This window comes from Carassius auratus, chromosome 32 (genome assembly GCF_003368295.1).
Source record: "Carassius auratus strain Wakin chromosome 32, ASM336829v1, whole genome shotgun sequence".
NCBI lineage: Eukaryota > Metazoa > Chordata > Actinopteri > Cypriniformes > Cyprinidae > Carassius > Carassius auratus.
Genome location: NC_039274.1, coordinates 21,756,055 through 21,782,550, shown reverse-complemented (window position 1 = coordinate 21,782,550; position 26,496 = coordinate 21,756,055). Strand labels below are relative to the sequence as shown.

Genomic DNA, 26,496 nt, shown 5'->3' with positions numbered 1-26,496 from the left:
TAATTAGCCAGGCCAAAATCGACCTGTTCGTAGCAGAGCTCCTGAGAGAGCAGATGAAAAAATATATATTGAGATGAATTTTGGTACTTATACTGAAAATATATATTCTTAAGTACATCAAAACCTAAAATAAAACTCCAGAAAGGTGTAAAATATGTGACCTTTAACACTTAAGTACTATTTTAAACAGTGCATTTTCAAAAGTGCAGATTCAAAGTTTAATAATAAAGTGCATCTTTTGTCATGCTTTCAGATATTTGTACCAAGAATTAATTTAATAACATGAAATGCATCCACTGATGACCCTAACTGAAGTCTACATCACTTATATAAAAAAAAAATCTAAGATATGTATACTCCTAGTAGTCTTTGTTAACTGAAAGGTGGTGTATGAAGAGTCGACCTGTGCTTGGGTGGTCTCGGGGAGTTTTTGATATGGTTTTGATTTCACATGGTAAAATAAAGATTGTCCCATTTGTTGAACAGCATAAGACACAGTAACCTAAATACATGTTTTATAAAGCAAAAGACAGACATCGTCTTAGTATCATAGATTTTATAATCTTAATTTTACATTTGTGCAAAAACAATTATCTTCTGGATTTTAAAAAAAGGCACAGATGACAAGATCTGAATATTTACACAAACCATTGTAGTCTACAAACATTTATGATTTCCCTAAACACATCAATACTCAGATATATTGCTGCAACAGGACTGAGGTAACAATTCGAGAAAGTTATAAAGAAAATAAAAGTCGGTGAAGACTGAAAAGCAGGCCAACGGAAGCCTTCAAAGTGATTATTGTCCTCCAAGGCCCTTATTTCGTCGAAGAACATCCACATTTTATCTAAATCTGGGACTCCAAAGCACTATCCAGCTAATAAATATACAGAGGCATGGCTTTCATCTTAAGTACCTTTCTATTACATTGCAGTATAAAGTGATTTAAACTAATCAGTGTTCGGTCGGCATTGCTCACTTGGGTTTCATTCTGTGAGATCTAATGAAATTGCTGGGTTGTGTATAGCAGTTAACCAAACAGGAATATGTTATACTCTGACAGACGTTTTAATCTCAAGTGGACACATATCTTGTGTCGCATTCATAAATATTTGGTCGTGAGCAGGGGTTGAAAAAGGCATAATAATAAATAACAAAAAGGAAGGTACCGTAATGAAAGATGAGCCTAAACATGCACACTGTGACTCTGAATTCTACTGGGATTAAACATCGTTGCAATGTTTTTGCACCTTTAACAGTCTGAGTACTGTTGACTCTGGAAGTCTTGCATGCATTATTAAGGGAAGGTTTCTTTTGCTTGGAGGTTTGCCTCTTTTTCTTTGCCATTTCTCTGCAAAGCATCTGTTTTCCCACTTCAGGTCCAATAAATCCCCACTTCTGCACTGTACACACTCAACTACTATTGCAATTGAGCGCAAAAGTAAAAATCGCACTCATTTTTATCGTAAAGAAATTGATTTGAACCATAGAGCATAAACGTTTGAGACAAACGTACCATGAGCTTTAAACTCTGAACTATATTTTCATATCAGGTTTGTAATTTTGTGATGGAGATGGTCGTTGCTGTTTTTTTACTATGGGTGAACTGAATAGGAAAAATAATTCTTGACGCAAAAATGTAGGTGGTGACTGTTGTGCACTTTTCCAGCTCCGGCTTCAAAAATGATTAATGAAATAAAGCAAAAAAATAAGAAACACAAGTCTGACAAATCCACAAAATATCTGTACAGATTAAATACAGTGTAATCAATATTCATTTTGTATGGAAATAAGAGATTTTGCATGTATTCGATAATAGCATCGAAAAAATTAACAAAAAACAACAATTAAAACCAGCATCGCTGTACCACTGCGTTTTGTTCAGATTTGCATGTGTGGTCAAGAACATTATTCACAATTGTATATAAAACCCCTGGAAGCCCGTGCATTGAAGCTTTGAAACATCCTTCGATCTTCTGTAAATGTCTCTTTCCTTCCAAAGACAGAGTCCAAAGGTTTGCATTTTCTTTCAATAGGTCCTGACTTTTCAGAGCAATTCGGTGACCTCTTGTGTGTCATCAGTGCCGTCTCACCCTCTAACACCGAAGACACGGAACGAACCGCCTTCTGTATTGCTTTTACTGCAAGAAAAAAAGAGAAAGAAAACAATTAACAAACAGTTTTACTGTATATACACTGTACCTTCATAATTCTAATGACTGAAATATGTGTACTGCTATTATTTCTATTGAAGTATATATGTCTTGCATTAAAATATATTTCATATGTTGTATAATTACATGTTTGATTAACACATTTAAGATACATCAACTTTAAATGTAATTTTAAATAACAAAAAACGTTTAAAATTCTTTACGCATGCTCCGTTGTGATAATCGACAAATTAAAACGAGTTTTTTAAAGCATGACAAATTATAATTGAAAAGTATTAAAAAGTAATTTAAATTGCATTAGAAATTATAATTGTACGTTTGTCGTTTACATTTTAAGTACACTTAAGTGGCCTTTTATTTCATTATTATTATATTATTACATAATATGTGTATGTACAGTTTTTAAATATATACTTTTAATATTTGAAGTACATTGCATGTGCACATTCAATACAATAAAGTGACTGTCAGAAAGGAAAAAATAGGGATTCAACTTTGGGTTGAATCTTATTAACTCTTGTAGATGTTGAATTCAAGAGTGTAATTATCCTCTAATCAACTTCAGTGATTTGTGTATACGCTTCAGATAAGCTCTGGAAAGCATGACATTAACACTGGCTCACACTTCATCTCGTGCTGCGGTTTCATTCAGATTTCTTCCAGCAGTCATTATTGACTACTGTTCTTGGCTTTTTCATTTATTCAGGTGGTGGTGTATTGAATTTGTTGCTTTGTTGGCATCAGATGTGCTGTAATTATCTTTGACTGAGTCAGACACCAGCAACTTTTCCATCCAGTGTTAATATGGAGAGCGTGTGAACACTTCCCTGTTAACAAAGCCGAATTCACACGACTGGTTGCTTCCCATTTCCCCTTGATTGCATCATATGAATAGCGTGCAGTGAGGAGCAAATCTATCAAAGCTGTCAGAGAATGGCTTAACTATGCTCGGTCTGAAGGCCGGTCGAGGCGTTTAAAAAGCCACGATCAATTCCTTCGATGATGGTGTATGATTCAAGTGTTAGATTTCATTACACTGGAGCCGATTTTTGTCGATTTAAGCACTCTGCACGCAGCATTGGAGAGTAAGCAAAGAGCTCCTGTGTGGTCCATCTTCGACAAGAAACCACACCATTACTCTTCAACCACTAACGTGCCACAGGCAGATTTGGTCCATCACGGCTTCTGACCGCTGAGTTGAGTTACTGAGAGAAAGCAAAGGAAGGAAACGAGAGGTGAAGCGAGATACAGGACGTGTACCTCTCAGACTGGATGCCATTCTTCAAGGTCCCGGTGTAGCTTTTCCTCTTATCCAGAGCCAGGAGGTCCACATAGCCACCGCCGGCTTTGATCACTCCAGCGTGGAGAGCTGCTCGGCAGATACTGGAGCCCTGGACACGAGGAGACAAAAGCCTGTTCTTTTAGTGCAAATACCAGTGTTCATATGCAGTTCCACTGACCTTCATTCTGGAGGATTTATATCATGCTTCCTCAATTTGCAAAGTCAAAAGTTTGGTATAATCTGTTTTGTTTTTAAATATCATGCTCACTAAATATCTGGACAAAAGTACTTGTACTAGTGACACTAGCCATAGCACCATGCCACTATGTTTTCCACGCTCTATTCACCAGTCCTTGAGATGTAAACAGTCTAAAGGAGCATTGACAAATAACAACACTTGGATGTCTACAGCACGCACAAGAGCATGGCCGGAGCTCAAGAGCTCCAGAAAAGGCAAGACGTGTGTGCGTGAACTCTCTGGAACTGCATGTACCTTCGGTTTTTATTCTTTTGACCTGGAAAGAAGGTTCAGCTCTGGCTGCTTCTGTCCGCAAAACCCTTCAGTAATGATGAAAAGTAATAAAAGTACACAGCTCATTGCACACATCTGGGTGCCACTATCTTATAATGCTCATCCAATTGTTCATGCAGTGAAGTGCACTTTCAAACAAAGACGACTACCATCACAAACTACCAAGTCCAAGCCTTTGAATAATGAGGGTTAATTAATGCTTGCTCTGATCTGAGGCCAGCTACACAGACGCTCAGCTTTTACACAGGAATGTAGCCGTAACAAGCCGAAAGGGCCAAAAGGCAACAAGTTCATTTGAGTTCATACACAACCAGGCCATTCCACACTAGCTCTCTCCTCCAGTGAGGAAAAGACATGCCTGATTGAAGTTAATTTATTTTTATAGATTGACTGTTGAATTGCTGTAAATTTAGTTTACAGTTTTCAGATCTCTTGGATTGAATCCAGCTGGAGTTAGAAAGCTCACTAAAGAGCTTGCTAAAGATTATCAGTGAATAACTTATATTTTGATCTGTTTCTCAAATAAAACTCTACAGATTGAATTAAGTGAATAAATGTAGAGTCCTCGTTCATTATATTAAAAATGACAAGATGTTTAGAAGTTCCTTTTATTTCAAAAGGAAGAAAAAATAATGGCATGTGAATTGTAATTAAATTAAAATGTATTATAGCTTACATTTGTTTAATATCATTACATTAATCTTAGAGTCGCTGCTGACAAACATTCACGTTAAACCAAAATATACTTTAAATATACTTTAATGTATTTTCTATTGATGCCTGTGTGACATGTTATTCAATATTTAAAATTACACAGCTGTGATGATGAAGTTGCAATTTAGTGCATTTAAAATATATTAAATGTAGTATTGAAGTCAACACATCAAAACAAGAGAAAAGTGAAAAATATTAATACAACCTAATGATTTAAATGGACTTTAAAGTAAAGCATTATCACAAAGTGAACTGTTAAAAAGTGTACTTAAGTTAAAACAGTCTTTCTTTAAGTACATTTAAGTGGGCTTTTATTTCATTAGGAATATATTACCTGCAAGTAAAGTTTTTTTTTTAATAACACTTTTAGGATTTGAAGTACACTACAAGTGCACATTCAATACAATTAAGTGCACTTCTTTTTCACAAGGGCTTTCAAATGAATCATGAAAGTGTCATGATTTTGATTAAGTTATTAACGAACCTCTCCAATGATGATGAAGTTAAACTGTTACACTGAAGTTACATAGCAAGCTGTTCCCTAAACCGTGGTCTAAAGTAGTCTGCAATGCCAAGTCCTGACCTCAGGCGTGCATGAGTCAGTGAAGAGAGCTGCTGCTCTGTGGTCAGTCTACACTCTAGCTGAAAAATTAGTGGCGACAATGGCGGCCACCTCCATAGAAAACTCCCTTTGCACTCAAACAGACAATTCCCGCGGTCGGCCCTCACCACAAGAGCAGCACGCTCACTTTAGCACTCATAAGTGCTTGACTATGAATGCCTGTTCACACTCATTTCCCATCTCTCAGCCCTGTAAGTACGCTCTCGGACCGAAGCAGGTACTCACATCACCGTAAATGTTAGTTCCGACCACTGGAGCCCAATATGAAGGTTGGTTTATGCAGTTAGCTGGGCAGAAGACTCTGATGAGATAGAGGAGAAGCTGGTAAGGTGCATCACTTTGACAAGCACAGTACTTCACACTGAACTGATATAGAGCGTATATAGAGAGAATTTCAATAAGTCTGAACTGTACCTTGGACAATGAGACGCAGACGCCTTGAAAGGACAAATCTCAGCCACTGTTGTGTAGCAGTCTATCGTTTGCTCTAAAAAAGGTAAAAACACATTCTTTTGGTCAAACAGGCCTTCTGCCAAACAAAATGTTTATTATTATTATTATTACATTAAAAATTAATTATAATTGAATAATTAAATTAATATATTAACCATAATATTATATTCATATTATATTATATTTCAGACACTTAAAATAGTAACAATAAAATAGTAATGGCGACTGAAAATGTATTATAGTTTAAAGTTATATTAAATGCAAATAGCTGGATATTAGAGTGATTTTTCAACCCACTTATGTACATCTTTATATGAGATTTCATAATTAATTTGATTATTTTTTTAATATATTTAAAGTACTGCTAAATGTACTGACAAGCATTTATGTTAAACTAAAAAATACTGTGCATCTGTCATGGTGAAGCTGCAATTTAGGATTATTATATATCAATACAATCTATTAACTTCAAATGAAATATCCAAAACCACACTAATTCTGATTTCGTATTGGAAAATATGCATATATCTGCATTCACTTTGTAATACAATAACAATACTCACCTTCCACTCTCGACACTGTAAATGCATTGCCAGGTTTGTATTTACTGAAAAGAAAATGACAGAACGCAGATTAGAGTCAATAACTCTCGTGTGGATATTGAATTGTGGACAAACTGAATTCAAATGATATCAACATAACATTTAGACTACCTGAATGACTCTACGCCGTTCTTGGCTGCCTTTACAAAGAAAGGGAAGTTGTCTTTTCTTGTAACATCCACAAGGCCTCCATTGTTATCAATTATTCCATAGTGGATAGCTGCACGGCAAATACTTGATTGCTAAAATAATAGGAGAAAAAAATTGTATTAATTAATAAATGTAACACTTAAACAGAATCAAGTAAAATGTCAAAGTAACACTTACAACATCATAATACAATGTTCCCCAGACTTTCCCCTTCTTATTTAAGCAGTTTGCTGGGCAGTTGTACCTTAAAAAGAAAAAAAAAACACCAGTAAAATTTTCTGAACTTATTATATCTTTAAGGAATCAATGTAGTCCTTACACTGACCTGTTGCAGGTCGCTCCTTTACATTTGTCCCTCATTCTTGTCTCACACTTAATATTTTGTGCTGAAAGGCAAAAGTAAAAAATAAAAAGTAGAAATTTACAATCTTCTATCATGAATAGTTTAGATAAATGTACACATTAAATTACACATAATAATAATACATACACATACATTTTATAATTATGCATTTATTTTTATTTTTTCATCGTTTCATGCAAATTAACCTCAGTTTTCTTCTGAACGTTAGCATCGCACATATCCAGCTTCATATCTATGGGTTTTCAGATGCAGTAGGTTTGTTCGGTAGCTCACAGAGTACAGAGATGAAGCTTGGGGTGGTGTTGGCACAGTGGATAAGACACATGCCTTTGGTGTGAGAGACCTTGGTTTGAATCCACTGTGAGAAACCAATGTGTCCCTGAGCAAGACACTTAACCCCTAGTTGCTCCAGAGGTGTGCAACCTCTGACATATATAGCAATTGTAAGTCGCTTTGGATAAAAGCGTCAGCTAAATGAATAAATGTAAACTTAAGAGGTTTGAATCCCGTGTAACTGCGATTCAACAAAGTGGTTTAAATCTACATGTAAGGAAGTTGAAATGGCACGGTTGCATCAACAAATGCATTTTTACATAAGTTTTGCATTTGATAACACTATTGGCTAGGTTTAGGGTTGGGTTTGGTGTGGGGCATATTTCCAACACAATAGAGCATTAACTTTAAACGACAGTCGGATATTTGAATTCTGATCCGCCGCAATTCGTACCAGAAGTAACATGATAAAAACACACCAATACGTACAAATATAAACGTAATAAAATGTGCCAGGGTTCACATATTGAACCCGTGTTTTAGCGCCACTCAAGGGACATTTATCTTTGAAACTGCTGAAAAACGTTCATTAAAGCTGCGGTAGGGAACTTTTGACGCTCTAGCGGTTAATAAACAGAACTGTTTGCGTCTTGCGGAAGAACATCGTAGCCTGAACTACTTCTCTCTGTTTATGTCTATGAAGAATCACAAAGGTACTGGGTTACTCCGCCGCGGTATCCCCGAAGCAATCTAAAATAGTCCGAATATAAACACTTATTATAGGTGCACCCTAGTGATTCAGGACAAGCCAAAAACACCGTTTGGAAAATGGATTCATGGTGTACTCGCTTATTATATACATTTTTCTACATTTTGAACACAAACAAAGTTACGGACCGCAGCTCTGATTGGTTGATTTCTTACCGGGAGCGATGTAGTTTCTGCAAATGGCAATAGCACCACTGGGAGGAGCCAGAGGAGCTTGATTTTTACACAGATTATCTGTCTCATATTCTACTGTCAGGACATAATGACAGGTTTAACAAATATGTTAAAAAAAATGTTTTTTTACAAAAGTTCCCTACAGCACCTTTAAGGTATTTAAAACCGGTATTGCAGAAACGTACCCAGAGGTACATATTTGCCATGTGATTGGGTTGAAATTAACATCAACAACATATTACTATTTATTTTTTTTATTTACATTTTTAATTGTTTTTTAATTATTTTAAATAATATTATTCACACTTACCTAGATAGCTAGTTCTTGTAGTCTTAGTTGAGGAAGGATTGGCATTTGCAGGTTTTTTGGGGGAAGAGGGTTTGGGCTGAGGCTTAGTTGGAGGCTGAACTGGCTCCTGCGGCTTCTCCACTTCATTCATATCTGGAGACTCGTGACGTTTAGCATCTCCTAAAAACAAAATCACAACAAAAAAAACTCAAAAATAAGATTTCGACCTCCATGTGTTATTCCTTTGTAATCGTATTTCTTTCAGTGCTCACCCTTGTAACAGAGTTTGTCTCTGCAGCCTCCTCCATAGCTTGGTGGGCACTGGGAACAGGGGCTGCCATGTTGGTACGGGGCTTCCCCAATCCAGTTTCCCCTAAAAAAAGACACAGGTTCAGCATGGTTTGGAATCGACCGCAAAATCTGCACATTTGACTGAGCATTCAAAACACATTATCACATACTCTCACGGATCTCACGAATAATTCAGGAAAACAACCCCCAGCTGCCAAATTAAATCATTAGCTTGGAAAAGAATAGCACATTCTGGCCATGTTTTCCTTTCCCCAAAAGCCTTCATTTACTTTTCCATTTTTTCTAAGGATGAAACTGTCTGTAGCCTCCATGTTTTCAATGATGAACGTTTTGTTCCATAGGCTCATCATCAGGAATAGTAATTAGCCATCTGCGGTTAAATGAATAAATGTCAGCAGAAAGAGCTGGTCTTACTTGGGTGAGTAGTTGCAGACGAGATAGACAGCGTTCTCCCAGATTTCCCCCCATACGTTCATACGCGGACACACGTGTACAGCACAGCCAACACGGTTGGTCGTGGCCCACACCAACTGCAAATGAAGAGTTATTATTATTATTAAATTACATTACTATTAGTGGTGCTTATTCAGGATTAGGTATTTGTTCATAAATACTGAACCTTGACATGTAAGTCATCTGGAATGTTGAATAGAAGTATTTTGTTTCTTTTCTAAGCAGTCTTGTTATTTCAGTTTTCATCAGGATAATTATAAAATATAAAAAAAAACTCAAATAACCATACATTGAAGATCGACCCAAGCTAAATCTATAGGCTAAAAATCACCCTAAAATCCATATAGAGCACCCTAGGAACAACCTAGCTGTAGGGTGGCCATATGCAACGTTCATACGGGACACGTCCTGGCCAGGATTTAATATTGCCTAAAACATCCAAAGCAGTTTGACCAATAACATGCAGGTATTGTACATAATCGACCAATCGTGGGGCTGCGCCTGAGAAGGTGAGGTCCACAGGGATTGATTAAAGCAATGCAAATATGCGCATGTGCTCATTCGTTTGACTTGTCACTGTGCACCGATGAAAAAAGACACCAAATTAGGTGTAAGAGCGATTCGAAAGCATAAGGAGCCAGAACCTGGATATTTTAGGGAATATTAAAATCCTGGCCGGGACGTGTCCCATATGAACGGCGCATATGGCCACCTTACCTAGCAGCTATCTAGCACTGCATTACAAATTCTAAGAACACCTTAGCAACTAGCAACTAAAAGACACTAGAATTAAGACAGAAATGTTCTGATATAATGCACATGTTGTGGACAGGGGGGGTAGGTTAAGCTAGTTGGTTGGTCTTAGTTGGTTTAAGCTGGAAGTAGCTGGTTTTAGCTGGTCTTCAGCCTGGCTAAGATGATCAAGCGGATGTTCAGCTGTTTTTAGCTGGTTGGTCAGCTGTTGTCCCAGCCTGAACAGTAAAAGAAGCGGTCAAAACCCCTCTAAAACCAACCTGCGAAAACTACAATCAGCTATGACCAGACTGGAAGACCAGCTAAAACCATCCAACCAGCTTAGGCTGGTTTCAGCTGTTATTTTGTTTGTTTTTTTGTTAGTTTGTTTTGTTTTTTTTTTTGTTTTTTTTCAGCAGGGATGTAATTACATCTGTAATTAAAGTATGTAGTAATTACACTGATAACCTTACTCCAACCCCTCAACCCAACCTTAAACCGATATATACAACAGAACCTTAGCTGCATCCTTCCCAAATATCAGCAAACATGTTTGGCAATTCAACATAAACACAATTTTACAAACTATTATCTGTTTTGCTGTTATCAAAAGTGTAAAAAAGACATCCATATCAACTCCTTTCTGAGGAGGAAGTGTTCCCCAACAGGAAGTGGTCTCCATTCTGGGGCAGAAGCAGTAGATTGATGGGGCCACGGGGCTGTGAATAGAGACAGCCCTCTTTCATTCTGCCCTGTAGGGCGGAAGTAGAAGCACTTCAAGTGAAAAACTTCCCTTCATCCACTCTTATCCACACAAAGCAATGTCTGCGTGCAGCCCACTGAGCTGCGGTCAAGGACCTCTGATTCGCTTAAACACAATCTGGTTCACCGGGTACAGCCCGGTACACGTCTCAATGCTCCCTCGGGAATGCACTTCCTCTGCAGAGGCCGCAGACGGTGTTGGCCATGGGACAATGAAACAGCAAACTAATCAGTCTCAAAAAACACAAACTCAAGCTTAACCCTGAGGGATCGTCTGGCACCAAGAAAATCATGGGGCCTCCAAGACCTGTTCTTCCACATCCAGCACGCGAGCGAAGAGGGAAACAGAGAGAATCACAGCAGAGATTTGGCAGGAATCCCCAACGACTCTGCGTTCTGCATCTTTAAATGAATTCGGGTCAAAATGGAAAATGATTTAGGAGTCTGGGAATGGCTTCCAGATGCTTGTGACCTGCTTTCAGAGCTGAGCCAATGTCTATTTTCACAAACTCATCTCAGCGATAAGGTACAGTCTAAGAGGCTATTGCTCAACTCCTCCTCTTGTCCTCAGTTTTCTCTGCTGTTGTCTAGTCTTGAACTTTGGTTGGTCTCTCTTTTCTACCCTCCTTTTCTTTGTGCATTGCATCTGCTTGATCTGGCATGTTCGATATGTTCTGACAGTATCAACATTACTTTTCAAAATACCATTTTCAAAAAGGAGCTGTTAGTGTAGAATGAAACAGAAACACAGAAAACCACTGGCTATAATTGGTATTTGGACAATTGGTAAGACTTTAGTTTAGGGACCAATTCTCAGTATTACTAACTAGTTTCTTATTAGCATGCATATTACTAGCATATTGTCTGTTTATTAGTACCTATAAAGCACATATTAATGGGTTATTCTGCATTACCATATATTTGAACCCTTAATCCTACTCAATACCTAAACTTAACAATTATCTTACCAACCACTAATAAAATAATGTGTTTATTGAGGCAAAAGACATAGTTAATATTTAGTTAAGAGTGAGAATTGGTCCCCCAACTAAAGTATGATCGACAACTTAAAAGGACAGTTCAACTAAAAATGAAAAATTTGTCATCATGCCCTCATGTCATTCCAAACCCTTCAGACTTCCATGCATCTTTGAAATGCAAATTAAATGAATTTTGGATTTTGTTTTATGAAATGTGCAAGATTTCTGTCCATTGACAGTCCATGCAACCAAAACTTCAGCATTTTAAAAGTTACAATAAAAGTAATCCATATGAATCGAGCTGTCTAACCCACGTCTTCTGAAGAGACACTATCACTTTATATGACGAACAGATTTAATTCACATGCAAACATTGATCAATGTACATACAATGAGCATATCAAATATGGTAAAAAGAATCTCAAACATACAATACATGCTTATTTAGCTTAGGTGTACAAATACATTTCCGCGCCATGTTACATGCTTTTTATATGACACTGTTTTGTGTGAGGTTAATGGACACCAGTGATCATGCTGCTTTTAAAGTCACTTCTGTTTTAGTGTGGGTCACACATGCTACTTATTAAACTCTGCTGGTGAGGAGAAATGCTAGCTGGTATGTGTACACCTTTGCACGCAAGTTTTGAAACCATTAACAATGTTGTGTTATTTAGTCCCACTGGGATAATTGTTTGTAAACTGTAAGTAAATTGGTCTTTCTCACTTGTGTGTAGTGGGTGCACATGGGTCCAGAGCAGCGCTCAGGGCACCAGGGGTTGCACTCATGTGGGTAAGGGAAGGTGTAGTCCTTCACCTCATCGTACCAGGCCTGCACATGATAGGCCGGAGAGCGGTACCTTTTGAGAGAGATACAATTAATAATATGATTATGAGTATCAGGCCACAGTAACATACATTAAATAGTGTTTTATATGTGAAATGCATTTACATTAATTCATCTGGCAGATGTTTTTACACAAAGCAGCATGGGGATCATTTAGGATCACGTGGGTGGATTTCAGTTTATATGTTGTAACTTAGAAATAATAGATTTGAAAAACTTACCCATAATAGTTTAAATAATTTTTTTTTTACATTTCAGCTCAAAAATAAGAGAATTGCACTAGCAGTGCCAAAGTCATGGGTTTGATTCCCAGTGAATGTAGAAACTGATAAACTGTATACTTTTGCTGCAGAGTAAAGGTGATTTTGGTTTTAAAATCCAGCCATTTCATTAGGATTCTGTGTGATGAGGCCGAAATATTTCCCCTTGTAGATTTCACAACAAGTTGTCCATGCTTAAAATTCATGCATGCGAAAATTAAGTTTTGAGATATTTAAGGATGGAAATTCACAAAACATCTTCGTGGAACATGATATTTCCTTAATATCCTAATGATTTTTGGCATAAAAGAATAATCTGCAAGGTTTTTTTTGTATATTGTGTGACACGTGTCCCGAGCTCTCATCAGCGTCGCCCTGGAAACCGAGCAGTCAAACCTGCTCTTGCTCGTCACGGGCTGAGCGGCCACACCTGCGGATCATCAAGAGCTGCCTATTTAAGCACAGCAAACGAACACAGAGGTGAGAGATGTCTCCAGGAGAGCCAGATAATCCTAACTGTCTGTCTTGCTTTCAGAGAACAGTGTGTGACCGCCAGCCCCACCGCACACAGGAGAGCACAACGGACCCACACCGTCACAGCACACAGATCACCGAGGAAGCTGAGCACCCCGCACCGGACCACCTCACCTCACCGCCTTCTGCCACACTATTTATTAATAAAATCCATTCTTCGGGGAACTCACCTGTACTTGCTTGTCATTTCCTTCTTCACCCCGCCACACTGGTGGAGAATGCTGGTAGGACAGAGAAGACACCGACTACCCCTTCCCACGCGGTGTTTCCCCAGCTGAAATGGTTTGATAGTTTTTTTTGTTTTTTTCTTTTGCCACACGCCCTGTTGGCTCACTTGTCTTCTCTGGTTTCCCCAGGTGGCGCTCCTCCCCCGGCGATGGAAGAACTCTTGAAGCACCTCACCGAGGTGAGCATCCGCCAGCAACAAATTATGGAGCACATGGCCTCCCGGCAAGGGGAAACCGAACGGAAGCTCGCCGAGCTCCGTATGGCTGCCGGCGCACGTACTCCACTGCCTGACCCTCGTGTCCAGGCCACGCAGCTGCTGCCGAGGATGACATCCCACAATGACATTATCATTATCATCATCAGGATCATTGCCCTGCTGCTGACGGGAGAGGCCCAACAGGCTTATTTCACGCTACCCCCCAAAGGTCAACGAGTCTTATGAGGAGTTGAAGGAAATCCTCCCCCCAGCCCGCTGATATCGCTGCCCATCATTGAGTTGCCCTTCTAGCGGATCGGGATGGACTTAGTCGGGCCACTGCCGAAGTCCGCCCGGGGGCACGAACACATCCTGGTCATCGTGGATTATGCCACCCGCTACATGTATGCTGCCTCTTCGAGGTTCGGGAGGCCTCCACCGGCTTCACACCATTTGAGTTGCTCTTCGGCCGCCAGCCCGTGGTCTGCTCGAACTTGCCCGAGAGGCCTGGCAACAACAACCGGCCGTACACCGTACCACTGTGGAACACGTGCGGGAGATGCGGGAGCGGCTCGACCGAGTGATGCCCATCGTCCGGGAGCACCTCGTCAAGGCGCAACAGGCCCAGCAGCAAAACTATAATTGGGCAGCCCAACCATGGGAGTTCCAGCAAGGAGACCATGTTCTGGTCCCTACGGCTGCCTGCAAGTTCTTGGCCACCTGGCAGGGGCTGTACACCGTCACCGAAAAGGTCGGCCCCATTACATACCGAGTGCGGCAGCCCGGAAAACGGAGGAGGGACCAGCTTTATGACATTAACCTCCTGAAGTACTGGGTCGGAACTGGGCCTCAGCTCTCGGCCTACACCAAAGCATCTCCCATGGTTGTGCACATGGACCCTCAACTCTCCGCTACCTAGAAGACCGAGTTGCAGCACCTGGTCAGTCAGTTTCCGGATGTGTTTTCCCCTCAGCCTGGGTGGACCCACGTCTTGGTACATGACGTCCGCACGGCACCCGGAACCATCGCCTGGCAGTGGCCCTACCATGTCCCGGAGGCTCTGAGACACGCCATTGAAGAGGAAGAACAGGAGATGCTGAGGTTAGGGGTAATTGAACCATCTCACAGTCCATGGTCCATCCCCATTGTCATGGTTCTGAAGCCCGATGGCACCCTCCGCTTCTGTAATGACTTCCGCCACCTCAACGAAGTCTCTGAGTTTGACTGCTGCCCCAAGCCCCGCGTCAATGAGCTGTTGGATCGTCTGGGAAGGGCCCAGTTTATATCAACCCTCGACCTCACGAAGGGATACTGACAAGTCCCCCTCTCGGAACAGGCCAAGCCGAAGATGGCCTTCTCAACCCCAAATGGACACTGGCAATATCGGTCCTTCCCTTCGACCTCCACGGAGCACTGGCCAGCTTCCAGAGGCTGATGGACGTCCTCCTCCGACCGCATCAGGTCTACGTGGCGGCCTACATCGACGTAGTAATAAACTCTGAGACTTGGGAGGACCACCTGGAGCGGCTGCGAAGGGTGCTACTGGAACTGCGCCGGGCTGGCCTGACTGCCAACCCCCGGTGTCACCTGGCCCTCTTGGAAGCAAAGTATCTGGGGTACCAGGTGGGTCACGGTCTGATCAGACCCCAGGAGAAAAAGGTGGCAGCAATCCTCTCCGTGCCGTGGCCCAACTCCAAGACGCAAGTATGGGCCTTTTTGGGGATGGCAGGATATTACCTCTGCTTTAAGGGGCAACCGGAGAAGATCCCGTGGACCCCCGAGACGGAGGTGGCGTTCCACCGGATAAAAGCTGCCCTCACAACGTAGCCGGTGCTTCGAGCGCCCGACTTTAACTGCAGCTCCGTACCACTTTTATTAATAAAATCCACCCTTCGGGGAACTCCCCTGTACTTGCTCGTCATGTCCTTCTTCACCCCGCCACAGTAGCTACAAATATTCCTGTGCAAGTTTGTGTGCAAATGTGACTCGTACAAAACTTTTGGGGGAAATTTTTTTTTTTTTTTTTTTTTTTTTTGAAAAAACTGATTGGTTTCTATACTGTTGACATTGGACCTTTTGTTGACTGCGAAATTGTATTTAATGTCACCACAACTTGACGTGATATGGATAAATAAAATGTAGCAAACATTTCTCCAGATCTGAATGAATAACTTTGCTTGCCCTGGAAAAAACAATATCTGTAGAGACTTTTCCAGGCCTGGAATTCACTTTTTTTTTTTTTTTTCCCAATACTTCCAGGTTTTCCCATGACTATGTGCATGACTGGTTACATTACAGGAACAGACTGATGTGGTCTTTTTAAATGTGTACTCATACCTTCCCCAGTGCACGGCTAGGTTCTGCCCGATGGACATCAGTAGATCTTTAGGTCCATGTTCCCACTGGCACTGTTCTGCCCAGTAGGTCGCTGACTTCGCCAGTTCATCGTCCCAGACCTGATCATACACACATAAACTAAATAAAACTCCCAACAAAAAACACATGAGTCCATAATTCCCATATATTTGCACTGAGACTTTAACAAAATACTGAACATGCTGAGTTTTATTCCTAGATGATACCCTTTGCCTTCCTCTGACTCTTCATCTTCACTATTGGACTGGGAATCAGGCCCAGTACAACTAAAATATTGGCTACATGCACGCACATCAGAGCTTGGCTCACATCCACTGTAAGCCCCCCGCAATCAGGGTTAAATGAGACAAATTTCCACAGCTTATTTCTCCACCTGTAGGGAGGGAGAATTCACTTTGCTCAAATGAACAGGGTTCTTCAACTCTGAGGAACTCTCAGTAAATTTCCAACTGCATGATGTGTACAAACACTCACACATTCTCTAACCTCAGTTCTGAAGGTGCTGTTTGGGACTAAGCCACATTTCTGAAACCTTTACTTGTTCGCTGAGGCCTGGCAGCGGTTCTGAAACCCCTGCTTGTGGTAGACTCCTGTCTTTCTCAAAAACATCAACCCAACTACATTAACCACAAGCCCTTGCTCTTTGTATATTTCCCTTTAAAATCTCACTATACCAACATTAAACACATTCAATTACCATCCACAAAGATACACAGGAAACTGCAGGACCATAAATGCTCTTCAGTAAAATCGACAATACATTTAAATCATATTTCAAAGAAAATTTATATAATTTTGAAATCACCTATAAATACCTTTAAATACTTAAGTCCTTTTCAAAGTGGTTAAAAACTCTTAAGTACAATTCATTGCATTTAATATGAATTCAAACTATTTTACATTTTCTTTCAATTTCAATGCAACTAAGCATTCAGCAACACACTTAAGTATAATCTTTTCCATAACAAGTACTCTTTTTGAAGGTTTTATAAAGTGCACTTCTTTAACACAAGGGAATCCTTACAACACTTACAGCTGAAGGCTGCATAGCTGCAATATCATCTCAGGTCCAGCAATGTCACTCATCTTTGGCTCTGTTCAATATCTGTGTCAGCAGACGGCTAAACCTCAGTGTAATTGTCTGCACTGTAAAAAGCACCTCACCACACTTGTAAACTCAACATGTCTCTTCCAACTAAGCCAGTATTTGGCACCTACACAAACCTAAAGATATTTACTACACCAAAAGAAAAACGATGACTGCTGCTAATACAATATAAAGTTAGTACAAATCAGAGTCATTAACGCAGAACAGAGAGTTGGTTTGTACAGCTCTTGATATGTGTGGTTAATATAAAAAAAGCAGCACTGGGAAACTAAACAAACTATTAACTCCTACAGAGTCGAATGCTAGCATGTGGCTAAACAAACTGCGTGACAATGATATAAACATAAAAACATGTCATTAGTGTCATAAAAGTGTATTTTAAAAACTATACTTGCAGATAAGACAGTATTCATATAATAAAAGGCCACTTAAGTGAACTTAAAAATAGACACTTTTTAAATGACTGTCTCTTAACACACTTAAGTACACTTTTAAGGAGTGCAGTTTGTAATAATGTAATAATAAATGAATGTGGTGACTAACATACCAAAGCAAAGTACTTGATTTTAATTTCAAATGTAGTGGGCTATTCATTTTAACATTAAAATTAACAATTAAAAAAAAAATACTAAATTGTAATTTCATCATTAAAATGTGTAATTATTATATATTTTTTAATACGTTATACAAGTTTCGACGGAATATAAATGTAAACTATGCTACGTTTTCATTCTATTGCAATTAAAATGCATTTATGTTTCTGAAATCATTACATTTAATTAACACTTAAGTATATTATTTTAATGTATATCATTTTCCTTTTTAAAAGACATGCTAAAGTGTAATTTCATTTTCAAGTAGCACACACAAAAATAAAAAAATAATGCATTATTAAATAGATTGTATTTGATACCTTTTGGTGTTGAATAAATATTTTTGTATTTACAATCAATAATTCTCACCATCTTGAGTGAAAGATTTCAACTTGTCACATTCTAAGGTATCTTCCGGCAGCTTAAACTTCAATTAGATCTCAGATGTCAACTTAACTTTATTACTTTTTGAAACCCTCTTTGTGTCTGCAGCACACTCATGATGGACTAAAATGCTTTCTAGAAAGGTAACTCTTTAGGTTTTCGAACCGAGTTTTCAGCTCTTTTTAATGTTTACAGACTCAACATTACAGTGTATCATAAAAAGAGTTGTTTGTGAGTGAACAGTGACTCAAACTGCACTGCAAAAATTTTCGTTGTAAATTTACAATAAATAATTGGATAAATTTTGCATGACTTTCACAGTAAGGATTACAGCAATATACTGTGAAATATAGTCACAGCAATTTACTGTAATTTTATATCTGTGATATTACAATGCATTGTTGTAAAAGCACAACCTTATACTGTAACTTCACAGCTTCAATGACACAGCAATTACTGTGATATTACAGTACATTACTGGGGAATTACAATCTTTTGCTGTACATCATTACAATAAGGCCCTGTACTTTTACAGTGTGTAGTGTGAAAATAATGTACAAATTGACAATACTTCACTGTGAATTTACAATGTATACTGTGGAAGTCATGCTAAAATTGTCCAATAACTTACTGTAAAAGTAATGCAGATGAAGCTTCCATGTACTGTGAATTTACAATCATTGTACAATTAACCCCCTCCCCCCAACAAACAACTCTGAGGTAAAGTCAACGTTAGCCCAATGGCATATTTATTAAGAAAAAAATATTTTTCATTTGTTTAGCAGATGCCAAGTACTTCAAGAGTCACATGCAGCAGCATTGTAGTGCAAAGTTGTCTGGAAAAATTACAAAAAGAACAAGGCTACTCAAAACTGAGCCTGACAACTACCGCTGCAAAAAAAAAAAAAAAAAAAAAACTATGATGCCCACTCAAAGTCAATAAGTTTCCTCAAAAGGGTGCTCACATGAGGGTTCATTGTTGTCCGCTTTTTGGTCTTTGAGCCTCTTTCAGGATTGATGCCCAGGAAGCACCTGTTAATAAGCAAAGATAGTTTCAGTTTTAAATAGACTTACAGTATGTATTGCAGACAGCATTTATCAAGGTGTGCTTTTTGCTGTGCTTTTCCCCTACATAGAACCCTAATAGATTTATAATTAAAAACCTGTTAGATCTTACTCTCACCATAATTTTTTTTTTTTTTTTTTTTGTGCCATTTTTAGCCAAGGTGCCTCAGGTTAGGTTAGCGTTAGGCAAAGTGGTAGATTTTTTACTATGAGAGGTAGCAAAACGAAATAAATAGCTGTGATTGGACCGGCAGGTATTTGTCAGCATAACATGTGTAGAAACCCAGATTGATCTGCAGAGCGAAATTGAATGAGTTCGCGAGATCAGGATGGTCTCACCAGGCTAGCCTCATGTACCTCGTTTGTCAGCATTTTTGACCTCAAGACAATCATTGAGTTGTAAGCCTGTACTATAATGTGAATTACAAGATTAAATGTGATCTTTATAAAATACCTTTGAATGAACTCCAGTGTCGAAGATCCAGCAGTAGGATACTCAAGGTTGAATACGTAATAGCTGCTGAAGAAAGCAGCTACTCCATGTAAAAATAAAGGGTGTGGGCCCATCACGACATGTCCTTCGATGGATATAAGCCATCCAGAGGGCTTCATCATGTCACCTGAAATGAACAGATACAACTTAAGATCTGCTTAAGATACAAAGGGCTATACAAATGTAATTATTATTATTTATTGTGGTCATTTAGATTTCTAGAATGAAAACAAAATAATGAGTTAGAAATATCGGTACTAGATCAAAGTAACATTACCTTGAATGATCAAGCACGGGGTTCCGGGGAGTTCTGCAGTATTGACGTCCACAGAAGTGGCACATGGCTGTAACATAGTTAACACACAATAGCATGGATTTAGGATAAAGGATAAATATTGTTCATTGGTCAGAGGTAGTAAATCATGCAAGGTAAATCTTGATAATGTAATCACTCATTTTGCATTTTAAATATTTGAATAAAAAAATCTTACATGAACTTCAAGCATCAAACTCTCTTTCGGCTCTTTGAAGTACAACACTAGGAGCAGCAGGATGCAGGCAGCCTTGTCAGAGTCTGGATCATAGCAGGCCAGAACATCACGGATCTTTGGGTTGTCCAGTGTTGCACAGTAATCCAGGATGGTCTGTCCTCTTCGACTAATTTCCTCCTGTAGCTTCTGAAGGACATCAACGTCCATCAGGAGGTTAAAGTGCGAGAATAGGCATTTCTGAGAGAAGATAAATGGCCATTCCTGTTTGATCTCAGACATCGCTGCAGCAGGCACTTTGTTAAGGTATTTCCGCAGGATGATGCATGTCTTTTCCATTATTGGTTCTGCTCTCTCTGCCCCACTCATTCCTTCCCATGTGTACACAGACATACAGATGTATTGTTAGTACCCAAGTAACAATTTGGTCTTGTAGCCGCCCAACACACACAGTGTTCAGATCTTGACAAATTACTAAATTCTAAACAAAATAACCCAAAAAGAGAGTAGATGGCATGCCTGAGTAGATGTTCAGCAGATCCCTCTTTATATTCTCCAATGTTGCCTCGGTCTCCCCCTTTGGCAAATCTGCTGGGCCCCACCTGACACACCTAGGAGTGGGCATCACAGAGTAACAATACTATTGGGGATGGTTATAACTCAGAAGTTGGAGCAAGTCATCTCATGACTGAATGGTCAGCAGTTTGATTCCCTGTTGTGACTGTCTAAATAGACCCATCCCACAGAAGTTATGTTACAGTGTAATAGTGTTGTAAACACAGGTGTATTTTATCAAACTAATTAAAGGGATATTCTACCATTTGGGGAATTAAGCTCATTTTCCACCTAACCTCATTTTTCCATCAAACAATTGATTTTTACCTTTCTCCTGTTCATCCAGCAGTTCCCTTAGTCTGGCGATACCATGTATAGCTCCAACCTATAGCATAGATCATTGGATAGGATTAGACCATTAGCATCTCGCCTGCAAATTGACTAAGATTTCCGGAATTTGTCCTATTTAAAAGTTGTCTCTTGCTGCGTGATATCACTGCGCCCATGGTAAGTTAGCAATGTTCCTTGATTATTACACCAGAATGAGAGTATAGTTCCATGTCAGATCAACCTAGAAAATCACCACATTTCATTTTCCCTTACTTTTATTGCATGTTCTAACTTGGGAAGAAACTACTTTTAAATAGGAAAAATTCTTGAAATCTTAGTCACTTTGAGGGCGAGATGCTAATGGTCTAATCCAATCCGATGATCTATGCTAGGCTGGAGCTATATGTGGTATCGCCAAACTCAGGGAATGACTGGATGAACAGGAGAAAGGTAAAAATCAATTGTTTTACTCAAGGGGAGGTGGAATATCCCTTTAAGGTCAATGTATTTAGTGTATCACAACCATGCATGCCAGAGAGCCACTATGCACAATATCAGCGCCCTGGCTCAGATAAATCCTAAATGGAACAAGTCCATAATCACAGGTAATTACATCACAACATGATTGCTGTGAAAAGGGCCCATGTCAAAGTGTCAATAAACTAGTCAAGAGAAAAGTATGTTTTGTCCTGTTTCAGTGTTATTCATGGTCATTTACAATGCAAAATATTGACAGACTTTACATGTATATTGCCACATACATATTGCCACATACCTGTATTGGTCAACAGGACCTCTTGCCTCTGGCCTCTCCTGCCATTCCAGTGCGCGGTCTTCTTTCTCTGCAGCATTGAGCAAGAGCTTTATTCCTATTTTTTTTCTCCACTCTAATTTTTACATGTTGCAGAAGAGAGTGACATCCGTCTCCAGCAGTATCACCGTGCTTGCCAGTGTCACCAAATGATTTTGGATGGCTCCTGAAAATGTGGGTGGGATAATTAGAAAAACATGTCACCATTGTGGCACTTATGACAGAAGCGTACAGCAAATGTAAGGATTACTTAAAGGAAAGAACTAAGAAAAGGAAAGAAAAGGAAATAAAAGGAGAAATTACACAAAGGCAACCAACAATAAGAATTTCAGTTTGAATGCAGAATATGATCATTTATTATTGTAATTTAATTCTAGCCGGATGTCAAAAATGAAAGGTGTATTTATAAATAGTGTTTTAATAGTGTAAATAGTTTTTTTTTTTTTTTTTCTGTATTACTTTGATATTGCTAACTCAATGTAAATTGCATTTACAACTTTTACAATTATTATTCATTCATATCAGGACAAGTGGGAACCCTAGTGTTAAAACCCTCCCGTTGTCCAACACAACGTGAGAATAACTTACTCCAGTTAGCTCAGTCATGTTGTAACTAGGATACCTGCTGAAAAAAAAAAAAAAAAAAAAAAAATTCATGGACCGTTTGAATCAATAAGTTATTAAAGTTAAACAGCTAACAGTAAGCCCTGCTAATCTACGATAACCTTGACTAATAACAGAAATGTGCACACATTAATAGTAAAGTTTGTCCCATTACTGGTTTTATAAACTTTACAAATACCAAATTTGTCTTAACGGTTATTGACATGCAAAATTATAGCGAAACATTACTATTATTACTCATTACTAACATTACTACTATTAGCAAATGCTGTGAGAGAATTAAAAAAAAAAAAAAAAAAAGCCGGGCACTTGCTAACAAAATGTGAACGGTTGTAACTATATCCGCTGGAAAAAAAATCATGGACCGTTTGAATCACTAAGTCATTAAAGTTAAACAGCTAACGGTTAGCCCTGCAAATGTATGATAACCTTGACTAATTACAGAAATGTGCACATATAGCAATGTTTGTCCCATCAATGGTTTTATAAACTAGTATAAAATAGTGACATGAAAAATTATAGCCTAACTCTAACTAACATTAAGTTACTTCTATTAGCAAATGCTGTGAGAGAACTTTCAACAATTCCCGGCACTTGCTAACAAAATGTGAACTGTGTCATGCAATAAATGTTTATTTGAAAGTATATATTATAATTATATTAAAATAACATGGGTGTAAGTGCTGCAAACATGCATGCTGCTCACCTTCTCCATTCAGCCCGGAATAGAAGAGGGACACGACGACAGCGCTTTCAATTCAAAACAGATCGGTTATGTCATGTGACTTCCCATGGCACATTTCAATACAATATTTCACTGTAATAATACTGTTTACTGCTGTGAAATACTTATTTTTTACACTGTGTTGTTGTGATATTACAGACCTTGTTGTGATATAACAGTAGGTTTTAGACAGCAAGATTTTACTGTAAAATAAGAGTTAAATGCTGTAAAATCCAAGGATACTGTAGTTTTTACAGGTATTCATTGGGATATTACAGGGAAACTTAATTACAACAAGTTACTGTAAAATAATACTGTTAATTATTGTGAAATGCTGGTAATTTTTAACAGTGTGTGTTCAATTCTCACCATGTACTCCATGTTGGAGGCAGTCGGTTGCACCGCTCCTCTCAGCTTGTTGTGCAGTTGCAGGATCTCCTCTCTGTCTGACCACCTGATGGCTCTACGAGTGCGTAAAGGTGTATCAGCTTTTGTGCCGTTGGGCTCCAGCTCGTCCTGGTAGCGTTGCATTATCTGCCTCAGCTCCAGAGAGTCAGGAAGGAAGAGGGAAGCAGCCAAACTGGCTCCCAGGAATAGCAGGGCAATGGAAACGAGCCTGTGCATGACAGCAGTGATGCTTTCGGGGGTCAACTACAGTAGACTGCCTTGTGTGCACGTGTCTTCAGGACTCTGTTCTGAAAAATCTGGAAGGAAATATGGTTTCCATGAGGACAAGTGTTGGGAAAGTTGTCGGAGCAAACGCTGGATAGTAAACACACGTCCATGTGTTTACACACAGAGAAAAATCAGTGCTTCAAAAGGGAATTTGTTTAATTGGGTTCATTAGTCACTCTTATTACATACGCCACAAATATATGAATAACAATCAGAAAAGAAAGAAAGAACTCAGAAGAATCTGAGGATTGATATTCTGGAATAACATGAGACTGCAGCAACTGCTTCTTTGTTTAAACTCATGCGTGTCCATTAGGTGAATCTAACAAAAAACAAGTCCAGGTAACACTTCCCCTGAAAGTAAGTGAAATTTACCTAAAGCAAGCACAATTCTAAGACAAATAAGATTAATTGGGTTATTACTTTCATGACAGTTGAGCATATTCCTTCCCAAATTCCTATAACCATAAAACATAATTTTTTCTCCTTTTTACTATAATACTTAATATTGACTGTAGCAATATTGCAGTAAAAATACTGAAATACAGTGTTTTCAAATTAAAGTAGCATCAATAAAAGTGGTTATTATCTGTACAGTAATACCTAAAAATTTAACTGCAACACTAAATTAATGTAAACATATTGAAATACAATTTTTATTTTATTTTAAGTTTGCATAAATTAAAGTGGTCATCTTTACTGTAATAATTGAAAATGTTGTTGCATCACTATATTACTGTAAAAATATTGTAATACAATGTTTTTAATTTAAATGAGCGTAAATTAAAGTGGTCATTAACTTTACTGTAATACCTCAAATGTTACTGCAGCACTATATCACAGTAAAAATATTGAAATACGTTTTAAAATGAGCATAAATGAAAATGTTTATTATCTTTACTGCAATAATTACAAACTGTAATACAAAAGCAATAATTATAACTGTATCTATATTACTGTAAAAATATAGAAATATTTTAATGTAAATTAGCATGAATTAAAGTGGTTATTATTTTAACTGCAATACCTAAAAATGTAACTGTATCACTACATTATTAAAAAAATACAGATAATAACATGATTATTTAGATATTTTAAATTGTTATTATTCAATTTCAGTATTACAGATTCACAATACAATGAGAACTACGCTAATTAATTAATTAATTAATTAATTAATAATAATGTCAGCTTATAATGTTGTTTCTTATGATATTGAGATGAAATATGACAGACATTACAGGTTTCTTGTTTAATTCACCCAGAATTGCCGTCAATTTGCTCAGATGAAATTTGCCATCTATCCTCAGCGGAGCAGCACTTACCAATGAGGAAATGAAGAGGCCCACAGCGATCCACACCAACTGAATAGTTTGTGCTCCAATTAGAAGAATGTTTATTGTATGTCATAATGCACTGTCAGTCCAAAGGCCCCATAATTATAGAACAAATATACTAATCAAAGCCTAACATAACAAAAACCCCACTGAAATCTTCATTACTGCTCAAAAGATCAAACCACTAGGCCTGATCTCCTTCGATTAGATTCAGTTCAGTTTGATGGACCAGCAGGTCGGTTTGATCTCTGCAGGTTCACAATCTATCCATGAACTCAGACTCATTCATTTCCTGAGGTGACAATGGATAATTCATTAACAGAACAGATCCACATTCAGCAGCTGTGCCATTCCCACATGAATCAAAGCGGCTCCTTCTCTATCCCAGACTGATTTTCTCTGGGAATGGAATTAGGGGAGGAGGTGAACAACAATTAGTGGCCACTTCTGAACACTGATGAGCCAAACGTGATTAAATTTTCCCCTCTCTGCATAAACCTGATCTGAGTAAACACAGGCACCTCTCCAATTCCAGCTGCCTCTCTCTCTCTCTCTCTCTCTCTTTCTCTCTCTCTCTCTCTCTCTCTCTCTCTCTCTTTCTGTCTTTCTAGTTCACATTCAGGTGGTCCATCTTCAAATGCATGGTTTTGCACATTGTGATTTTCCTAGCACAAGCATAAAAGTCTAAAATGGCATGAGATTGTAACAAAAGCGTGACAGTTCAACCATGACAATGAATGCAATTAATCATGCCCAAAATACATCTTAAAATACATGCCCTCAAATTGATGTTCTGACCAGTGAGCATTAGATTTTACAGATTGACTATCAATGGATCATTACCAAAAAAAAAGGAGAAAAACTGCAGCTCCTCCCCTGATTCTGCACATCCAACTTTAACTGATCAAATACATCAGTTAATTAAAGTATATGAATAATTTAACTTCCATGTACTAGTGTCAGCAACACATCTTACCTAGTTTCGTCTTCTGCACGAGCTATTCCAGAGGCTGCTGCAGCTGTGTCAATAGTATGTTCCTTGAAAGTCAAACAAGTGTGAGCAGTGGACTCTGTTTGGCAGCTGGTGACTCGCACTGACTCTGTGGAAGAGACTCGCCGCCTTTTATAGCGAAGGAGAGGCGCGTGAAGAAGAGGAGGGGAGGATGAAGAAGGTTGTGTTCTCTGACGAGCGATGTCGAAATGAAAACGCAACGAACATAAATCATCTC

The 26,496-nt window shown here is 38.6% G+C and overlaps 1 protein-coding gene and 1 long non-coding RNA gene across 3 annotated transcripts; both read right to left on the bottom strand.

Moving 5' to 3' along the window:
* Positions 1-547: 547 nt before the first annotated feature.
* On the bottom strand, positions 548-26,496 carry LOC113051837 (cysteine-rich secretory protein LCCL domain-containing 2-like). Its single transcript, XM_026215970.1, has 15 exons — positions 26,244-26,496; positions 23,625-23,959; positions 16,042-16,160; positions 12,367-12,499; positions 9,127-9,242; positions 8,673-8,773; positions 8,422-8,580; positions 6,858-6,918; positions 6,710-6,776; positions 6,494-6,624; positions 6,344-6,387; positions 5,742-5,814; positions 5,553-5,628; positions 3,438-3,568; positions 548-2,144 (listed from the first exon to the last, which is right to left on the bottom strand). The coding sequence occupies exons 2-15, from the start codon at positions 23,877-23,879 to the stop codon at positions 2,093-2,095; spliced, it is 1,518 nt and encodes a 505-aa protein (XP_026071755.1). The 5' UTR covers positions 23,880-23,959; positions 26,244-26,496; the 3' UTR covers positions 548-2,092.
* On the bottom strand, positions 20,736-23,426 carry LOC113051838 (uncharacterized). 2 transcript variants are annotated; one of them, XR_003276950.1, is made up of 5 exons: positions 23,238-23,426; positions 22,496-22,532; positions 21,872-22,073; positions 21,094-21,151; positions 20,736-20,822 (listed from the first exon to the last, which is right to left on the bottom strand). It is a non-coding gene; the product is annotated as an uncharacterized LOC113051838 (long non-coding RNA). The 2 variants fall into 2 exon arrangements; XR_003276951.1 differs by lacking the exon at positions 21,094-21,151.